Raw genomic sequence first — 10,108 nt, forward strand, 5'->3', positions numbered from 1 at the left:
GCTGAGGCAGTCCGTAATTAAAATTAAAATATAATTTTCACAACTGTGACACCTCTTTTTTCCTTTATGGGATAGGCTTGGACGTAACCAATGAAATGATCAATCACTACCAGTATGTTCCATTGGCCCCTTGTGTCAGGATCCAGACTCAAGCAATCAATGCACACCAAATACATAGGACCTTGACTCTGAAGGTGGCAAATTGGTGCAGCTCTGGATTGCAAAATTTTCTTCTGGATGCAGAGAAGGCAGGTATGGCAGTAGCTTTCATTTTTAGCCTGCATGCAAATAGAACCAATCTCTGAATAAATGGAATGTTCTAACCAGCCCTAAATGCCCATGATCATCATTCAATTTCTTTAGCACTGTTCCCCTATGCCTCTCTCGGAGGAATGATTGTCATCTCTCTTCCAACTTGTCTGAAGGGCCCCTTTAGTAGACCACCCCATCGTGTAGGTGCAAACGATACCACTCTTTATGGACTAGCAGGGCTTTTTTTGAAGAGTCAGCAGCTAGCTCCAGATGGTCATGAAAGATAGGCAGAAAAGATAGTGCTTGGGGGAGCAAACATGGCTGATTCAAGGATACAGCATTCTCCTTCCCATTCTTGGATCCTGGGCGGCAGGTTATGTGGAAGTCAAATCTGGAAAAGACTAGGGTGCATTTGGCCTGCCAGAGTCTTAGGCGCTTTGATGATTTTAAATATTCCAGATTTTTATGATCTGTGAAGATCATAATTGGGTGGCTAGCACCTTCCAAGATGTACCTTGATTCTTCAAATAGCAACATACTCTGTGTTTTTCTGGTGCTCCAAATGGAGTAATCCTTACGGGGTATACTCTGTGGCTGTAATAGCTGGATGGTGATGTATCCATAGGTTGGGTGGTTGGAGAAGAAAGGGGTATTAAGTGTTAAAAAGGAAGGCAGCCATCCTTCAGAGTGTGTCCGGAAGTCTGCAAGACATGTAAGGAAAAAACAAGGAGGGGGGGGCGCCGACCTGAGTGTAGTATTAAACTGAGTTTAATAGCATAAGATTAAACACACTTATAAGATGATAGAAGATGCATGCTCATCAAAGTAAAGTGCAGCGCTGGCATTCCACATGGCTCTGTGGGTCCCAACGCTGTTCCGGATAGCTAGAAAGGATTGAGCAGCTGGCTGGAATGGATCACAGTGTTTCTCCAAGAACAAGGAACCAGGAAGCTCCACACTGACCAGCACGGACAGTGGAACAGGAAGTGATGTCACCGGCATCTGATTGAACCAAGGCAGGGTTGCAATTTTGTCAATCAGGGCTGCAGTGCTGAAAGACTACATGCTTGAAGCTGGTTGCTCCTTCTATTGGTCAATAGAAGGAGCAGCCAGCTAAGAGCGTGTAGCCTTTCACCACTACAGCCCTGATTGACAAGATTCCATCTTCTATAATCTTGTAAATGTTTTTAATCTTATTCTATTAAAGTAATAATTTTAATACTTCACTCAGGTCTGTGTCTCCCGCTCCCTGTTCTTTCCTTCCATTCTTCAAAGGCTACTTTGATTGCCAGAAGTTCTCTATCCCCCACATCATAATACCTTTTAGCGTGGCTTAATTTCTTAGAACAAAAGGCTACTAGATGAAGCAGAGCCTTTGGGTTGTACCCACCATTGGAAAAAATTGGTAATTTTGGACAATTAATCCACAACTACCAGGGCTGATTCAAGTATTTTTGACACCCTAGGCGAAACCTCATTTTGCCACCTCCATTGGCTTCAGCCCTGACTCCACCCCCTTTGCCCTACCCATGTAACAGGAGGCATCGCTATACAGGAAGCATCAGCTCTGCTTTCTCTAGCACTGTCTCCAGTGCAGCGCTGCGCATCTAATTGCACTACCATTCAGACGGAGCAGCTGCCTGAGACTGTTAGTTACATGCTGCAGCCTGCAGAGCATGCAGATGCGGAGGGAAACCAGCGGCTGGGTGCCCCTAGGCAGCAGTGCGCACTAGGCGGCTGCCTAGTTTGCCTAGTGGTAGCACCGGCCCTGACTACTACCGGGATGGTGGTAAACCCCTCAGAAAGAGGTAAGTCCACTATGAACTCCATGGTTATAATTTCCCTTGGACAGCCTGGAAGAGGTAGTGGCCACTTCAGAATTGGCGGCTGCCCTGGGTGTCTGTGACATGGGAGGGTGCTGCCAGGAGGGTTTCTGCAACTATTAGCTGACAGAAGTAGTGACAGAGGCATCACTACTTCTGTCAGCTTAATATTGTATGATATATGAAAAATATAGAGAGGAAGAGAGAGCGGGCTGTGCTCTTCCTCTCCTCTCCAGCTTCACACTCACTGTAGTGCTCTTTCATTGGGACTGTAAAATCAGGACTTTACAGTTTGCTTACCCGCCCCCCCCCCCTCCTCATCTCCTCCCAGCAAGCAATGTGTGCAGGGGGAGGGTAAGCAAACTCTATATAGTCCTGACAGTGGTGTCATGGGCGTCCGCAAATACAGGCAAGGTGGGGCGGTTGCCCCCCCCTGGAATCATTGGGTGTTGTTGCTCTGTGTCACCTGTCTGTGTGTGTTTAATGTCCGCCGCAGCCGCGCTGCAATCGCGGCCGCCACAGACTTTTTTTTCTACATCTGTGACTGTTTCTCTACTGGCTTCTCTCTGCTGTTTACACTGTGCAGTGTACACAGCTCCGCAGGTCAGCCTTTCCGCCCTCCACTTCATTGATTGGCTGCCTGTTGTTGTGGATCCGCCCACTCAAGCTGCCGACGAGCTGAGTTATATGCTGGGCTGACACTGGCAGTCTGTGAGCTGCCCAGTTATATTCTGCTACCTGCTGTGCTGTGCCTGTGCATGCCTAAGCAACAAGAACAGCAAGAAACCACAGGTAACAGCAGTTAGCATTAGCAGCCAGGAGCCCAGGACTCCCAGGAGGAAAAGCATTTTTATTGATTTATTGCTAGATTTGCTGGTAAGATAGTTAGTGTATTATGTTAATATGTTGTTCATGTCTTCTTCACTTTGTAAGTTACCACTCAGACCAGGCTACCAGACCAGTCCATACCCAGCCTGTTTTCATCAGGATCAAAATATGGGCAGAACACAATGGCGGCCCGTGCATTAAGGGCGCACAGGAGCGCCGTCCCCTCTCTCCTGCCACGCCTCTATCACCTTTAGATAGATTCATGCAATGCATGAATCTATCTATGGCCGCTTCTGCCACCCCCTACTCAGGCGCCCGGACCCTTTTTGGGTGCAGGACGCCTGAATTACAGCGGCAGGGGGGGTTTTAATCGCCTCATGCCCACCGTCATATGAGGTGACCGACTTTGAGCGAGTATATCTGAATGATGGGTGTAGCTACAGACATCATTCATATATTATAAAAAACAAAAAACAGAAATATCGCGCTTGGGGTAAACCTAAAAGCTGCAACTAAAAACCATCTAATATCAAGATATGGAAAAACTCAGAAAAAATGGTATATATAAAGTTGCGCTAAAATTATATGAAAGATGGAAGTAGGAAATCTAATACAAATCGATGAAATTATAAATCAAAAAAAAAAACATCCTGTGTAAAGTTCAATCAAGGAAGAAAGAGTCTTTTGTAATAAGGGGCTCTCTGTTTCCAAGAAAAACCAATGAATAGAGAAATCGATCCTTTTTAAGCGTGGTGGTATCAGCACAAACAGGCTGTTTGTGCTGATACCACCACGCTTAGAATATTCCCTAGCACGGGTGTATATTTGTTCTTATTTTTAACCGTTTTTTTATGCATATTTTTATTTTCACTTGTTAGAATTGGACCCATTCGGTCATATTTTTGGTCTGCTGTATGTTAGCAAAAATTTTTTTAATAAAATTGCCGACTGCCTAACGGTACGTTCACGATCGGAGTCCTTCTTTGTTTTCCCCTTCCCTTTACTCGTGGCCGGGAGGCCCGAGTATCTTGTGTTTTACTACAGGTTTGCGTATTGAAAAACCTTGACATCGGACGATTCGCTGGGAGCTATAAACATACTCCAGACGTACAGAGAGATTGGATAGCCACTATCTACGGTGTCCGAGAAGTGAAGGAGGACGTACGGAATTGTTGCAATCTAGGCTGGCTACTTCCGAACGATCCGTATCTATCCATGCGTCTAGTAGCACACCGGAACGGATTACACACAAAAGAACCCTGCAGAGGGCTGTCTGCTCGCGCTAACGACTCCATTGACTGGGAGTCCACCCATTGTGGTAAGAGTCAAACTTTTTTCAACTTTGGATTTGTAAGAAGACTACACTGAATTTGTAAAAAGGATCGATTTCTCTATTCATTGGTTTTTCTTGGAAACAGAGAGCCCCTTATTACAAAAGACTCTTTCTTCCTTGATTGAACTTTACACAGGATGTTTTTTTTGATTTATAATTTCATCATTCAGATATTGCTGTTTTCAGCCGGCGATTTCCTACACCATAAGAAAGATCATAGCGGCTGTTACACCCTTGATCATTCTTACAGGAGGCGAGAGGAAAGGTCCCCCCCTCCCGCCACCCTCCGGTGCTTATAGCAACTCGCCTCTATGATCAGTGAGTCAGACAGAGGTTGTAAAGAGGACCTGTCATGTCATATTCCTATTACAATGGATGTTTGCATCCCTTGTAATAACAATAAAAGTGATAAAAAAATTTACCAAAAAAGTGTCATAATAAAAAAAGAGAACCTTTTTTTAAAGTGCCCCTGTCCCCGTGTGCTCACACGCAGAACGCATACATAAGTCCTGCTCACATATGACAATGGTGTTCAAACCACATATGTGAGGTATTGACGTGAACGTTAGAGTGAGAGAAAATATTTTATCCCTAGACCTCCTCTGTAACTCAAAACATGTAACCAGTAAAAAAAAAATCAAGCGTCGGCTATGGGGATTTTTAAGTACCGAACTTTGGCGCTATTCCACGAGTGTGCAATTTTGAAGCGTGACATGTTAGGTATCTATTTACTCGGCGTAACTTCATCTTTCAAAATATGCAAAAACATTGGGCTAACTCTACTGTTTTGTTTTTTTTAAGTACAAAACTGTTTCTTTCCCACAAAACAAGTTAGAAAAATTGCTGCGCAAATACTGTGCGAGATAAAAAGTTGCAACAACCGCTATTGTATTCTCTAGGGTCTTTGCTAAAAGAAACAAAAAAAAAACCATATATATAATATTTGGGGGTTCTATGTAATTTTCTAGCAAAAAAAAGAAAAAGATTTTTACATGTAGGAGAGAAATGGCAGAATTGGCCTGGGTGACAAGTGGTTAAGCACCTGATTAGAGCCATAGGCTCTAATAGGCATCAAAAAAGGTGACCTATAAGCACCATGCTGGGCGCTCGCAGGTTACTCAGCTATGTTAGAAAAGCGAATGACTATTTGCTTTCCTAACACTAAAGCGCCTCTCCGCCAATCATGATGGGCACACTGGCAACATATGATGGGCACACTGGCAGCGTTTGGCACAGTGACTACATTTGATGGGCACAGTGATGATTTTTTTTTCAGCTTTTTTGGACCCCCTCAAAAACTTTGAGCACCAGCACCACTGCCATAACAGATGTATTGCAATATAAAAGATGTACTTTCTCTAGGCTTGAAAGATATATGTGTTATATAAGAGATCATTCAGCTCCACATTGTATTGGAAGTTGCTCAGGCCAGTCGTACCAGTCCATATAAATATAGCCTATACTTTTTTGTGTTTTAAAAAAAATCTGAATTGTTATTACAGCCCATTCTCCAGGTTTCCTTCACAAGACTATAATGGGGGTCGGTAACCTGACAATCTTAGTCCACCTGTCCACCGCAAACAGGTTTCTGCGCCGCTGACCCCCACTTTCTATGTGCCAGTCCTTGTCTCCCATCCCAGCCTCCTCCGTGGGTGGCTCCACCATGCCATCTATGTCACAGTCTCTCTCTCGCCCTACTGCCTCTATCCTCCTCCACCACTGTCATCAGTGAACAGCAGAGACCGGGAGTAAGCGCAGCTCAGGACGGAGGGTGGGAAGAGAAGCTGGCGAAACAAACTTTTTATGTTAAACTGCTGGTGATTGGTTTTCAGCACACAGGGTGGTTCTAAGCAACCATTCCCCGGCTTGCTAATATGAAAAGTCACGCTGCCAGCTCCTGCCCTCTGTCCATAACTGTGCTGCCACCCAGTCTCTGCTGTGGAAACAGGTAGGACACTGTGCTATGGAAGGGGAGGGAAAGGGGGAGGTTACTGCTATAGGGTAAAGGGGGGGCAGAAGACACCACTGTGTGTGTGTGGGGGGGGAGGTGATGTGAACGGGGTAGAGGACACTTCTATGGGCAGGGTCACCCCCATAGCAGTGTCCTGTAGCACCCTTTATATCACCCCCCACCTCCCTCCGATCCCTGCATTCTGAGCGCAACCCACTCCTAAACTCTGCAATCTGAGCATAACACACTCCTGATCCCTGCATTCTGAGCGCAACCCACTCCTAAACTCTGCAATGTGAGTGTAATGCCCCGTACACACGAGAGGACTTATGTCCGACAGACTTCCAAAGGAGTTCTGCCGCAGTTCCGACGGAGTTCTGACAGACTTTTCGGCCGAACGGACTTGGCCACACACGATCACACTAAACTCCGACGGATTCGAACGTGATGACGTACGACCCGACTCGAATAAGGAAGTTCATAGCCAGTAGCCAATAGCTGCCCTAGCGTCGGTTTTAGTCCGTCGGAGTAGCACACACACGAGCGAATTTTTCGAAGGGGACCGGGTCCGGCGGAGTTCCGTCGGGAAAATTTGAAGCATGCTTCATTTCTAAAGTCCGTCAGACTTTAGCGAAGCTAAAGTCCGTTGCAGCCCACACACGATCGGATAGTCTGACGGACTCAGTCCGTCGGAGTTTGGATGTCGAAAAGTCCGCTCGTGTGTACGGGGCATTACACACCCCTGATCCCTGCATTCTGAGTGCAACACTCTCCTGATCCCTACATTTTAAGCGCAATGCACTCCTGATCCCTGCATTCTGAGCACAATGTAGATTAATTCCTGCTTTCTGAGCGCAATGCACTCCTGATCCCTGCATTCTGAGAACGATATAGACTGATTCTTGCATTCTGAGTGCACTGATCCTTGCATTCTGAGTGCAATGCATTCCACTCCTGATCCCTGCATTCTGAGTGCAATGCATTCCACTCCCGATCCCTGCATTCTGAGCACAATGCAGTCCTGGTTCCTGCATTCTGAGCGCAATGCAGTCCTGATCCCTGCATTCTGAGCACAATGCAGTCCTGGTTCCTGCATTCTGAGCGCAATGCAGTCCTGGTTCCTGCATTCTGAGCGCAATGCAGTCCTGGTTCCTGCATTCTGAGCGCAATGTATTCCACTCCTGATCCCTGCATTCTGAGTGCAATGCATTCCACTCCTGATCCCTGCATTCTGAGCGCAATGCAGTCCTGATCCCTGCATTCTGAGCACAATGCAGTCCTGGTTCCTGCATTTTGAGCGCAATGCAGTCCTGATCCCTGCATTCTGAGCACAATGCAGTCCTAGTTCCTGCATTCTGAGCGCAATGCACTCCTGGTTCCTGCATTCTGAGCGCAATGCACTCCTGATTCCTGCATTCTGAGCGCAATGCAGTCCTGATTCCTGCATTCTGAGCGCAATGCAGTCCTGATCCTTGCATTCTGAGCGCAATGCAGTCCTGATCCTTGCATTCTGAGCGCAATGCAGTCCTGATTCCTGCATTCTGAGCGCAATGCAGTCCTGATTCCTGCATTCTGAGCGCAATGCAGTGCTGATTCCTGCATTCTGAGCGCAATGCAGTGCTGATTCCTGCATTCTGAGCGCAATGCAGTCCTGATTTCTGCATTCTGAGCGCAATGCAGTCCTGATTTCTGCATTCGTAGCACAATGCACTCTTGATCCCTGCATTCTGAGCACAATGCACTCCTGAACCCTGAATTCTGAGTTTATATCTTGTGCTGTGGGTTTATATCTTGTACTGTGGTTTTATAGCTGGTGATGCTGTTTTTCTGGTGCTCTGGATCTTGCAGTGCAGTGAATCTATATCTGGTGCTGTAGGGTTATTTCATGTGCTGTGGATCTGGTGCCGTGGGGTTATATCTATAGAGCTGGTGCTGTGGCAAGTCTTTTGGGTGCAATCAAGTGATATAGCCAGGTGATGAGCAGAGTACTTAATGATCCCCATTTCTTTTTAGAAATGGATATCCGCAAATTCTTTTCAAAACGCAAATTGGATGATGTAGAATCTGATAAGGGAGCAACACAAGAATCTAGACATGGTGAACAAGAGGCAGAATCAAGCACTAGCAGTTCTGCAGGTCCAGTTCCAGCTCCAATAGAATGTAGCCATGTTGATGCTCTTGTTGATGCTCCTGTTGATGCTCCTGTAAATGACATTGGATTGTATTTAAATTCATCAAAAAAACTAACAGATGATCTTAAATACAATCTGCTAATAAATACATATAACCCACCAGAAAATTATGACTTCAAGAAAGATTCAACCGGACCACACTTTTTCCGTCAGGTGTGGATTAATCAATATTCACCTTGGCTTAGCTACTCTCCACAACTGAAAGGTGCGATTTGCAAGTATTGTACAGTTTTTTTTTTTTTTTGTTTTTTTTTGATAACAGTTTAATTGTTCTGTCTGCTTTAACATTTAGAAAAAGAATCCCAGGATTTTGCCTCCTGTGTGTTTTCGCCTTGCTTCCTCGTGGTCCATGATGCCAGCGGAAGTTGTAAGTACAATATACCCAAACTGACGTGAAGGCAGGAGATTGTTCTGCCACTTTTCCAGATCCTTTAACTGCACATCAAATCTGGGGCTGATGACACCACACTTATTAAGTCTCCCTGTAAGATTGACAACAATTTTTCCGGCCCTGTGATCATCAATTATTTCAAACTCACCAATGTAGCCATGCTTCATCATCACTGTAAGGAATCGCACAATCACTTTTGAGCACGGCCTGATGAGAACCTGGCGCTTACCACGTTTCTCGGCATTGTTGATGCTTTTAAGAGCATCGGCAAGCACGTTCATGCGCACCATGGTGCCGGGTCTGCAGTATGGCGGAAAGAGGGCGTATTGTACAGTTTTTACACAGCCAGTTCATCGCCGGATACAAGGAGCATTCATAACTAGGCCTTTCACAAAATATAAAGATTTCCATGAAGGTGCACGGAACCATGTTTTAACGTCTTGGCATAAAAATGCACAAGTGGATGCAACTAATTTTTTGGAGATCAGAAAGAAACCTGAAACAAGTATTGTTTGCCAAATAGCGCTGTGAAAAGGCAAGTTGAAGAAAATCGGAAAAAGTTATTTCCAATTTTGTCTACTATCATATTTTGTGGAACACATGACATTGCTTTACGTGGGAAACAAAGTACAACTGGAAACGTGCAAAGTCTGTACCAATTTCGCATTGAAGCAGGAGATATGATCCTAAAGAACCATCTTGAAAATGCACCAGTTAATGCACGTTATACATCAGTTCGTGTTGAAAATGAATTGATTCGATTATGTGAAGAAACGTTACGAGAAGATCTGGTATCCTTAGTCAACATCTCAAATGGGTTTTCGATCATTGCTGATGAAAGTGCTGACATTTCTGGCAAAGAACAGATGTCACTTGGAGTACGTTTTGTAGACACAAGCAGCACCGTAGCTGTCATCAGAGAAGAATTCCTTGGTTTTGCAACCTTAAAAGAAATGGATGCCATCTCAATTGCAAATATGATTATGAATACATGTTCTAAATTTGGATTAAATTTAGAAAAACTCTATGGCCAAGGATATGATGGATGCTCGACAATGACAGGAAAAGAAGGTGGCGTTCAAGCCATAATAAAAAGAAAATATCCTAAAGCTGCTTTTGCTCACTGTGCTGCACATAAACTCAATTTGGTTGTTAATGATCTGAATGCTGTTCCTGATATATGGAATTCTATTGGCACAGTGAAAGCCATCATCAAGTTTTTCCGTGAGAGTCCAAAAAGAAGATCTCATTCCTAATGTGCCATTGCTGAGTGAAACGAGGTGGACAGCCAAATACAAAAGCATTCGAATTTTTAGCTCAAACTTTGAAGATATTTTT

General features: G+C 44.8%; 1 protein-coding gene across 1 annotated transcript; it reads right to left on the bottom strand.

The window, feature by feature from the left end:
• Positions 1–8,631: 8,631 nt before the first annotated feature.
• LOC143987227 (small ribosomal subunit protein uS8) lies at positions 8,632–9,093 on the bottom strand. Its single transcript, XM_077485815.1, has one exon. The coding sequence runs from the start codon at positions 9,058–9,060 to the stop codon at positions 8,668–8,670; it is 393 nt and encodes a 130-aa protein (XP_077341941.1). The 5' UTR covers positions 9,061–9,093; the 3' UTR covers positions 8,632–8,667.
• Between the last annotated feature and the right edge of the window lie 1,015 nt (positions 9,094–10,108).

Source organism: Lithobates pipiens, unplaced genomic scaffold, assembly GCF_037356315.1.
Source record: "Lithobates pipiens isolate NorthernLeopardFrog02 unplaced genomic scaffold, aLitPip1_a1.2 Scaffold_18, whole genome shotgun sequence".
Lineage (NCBI taxonomy): Eukaryota > Metazoa > Chordata > Amphibia > Anura > Ranidae > Lithobates > Lithobates pipiens.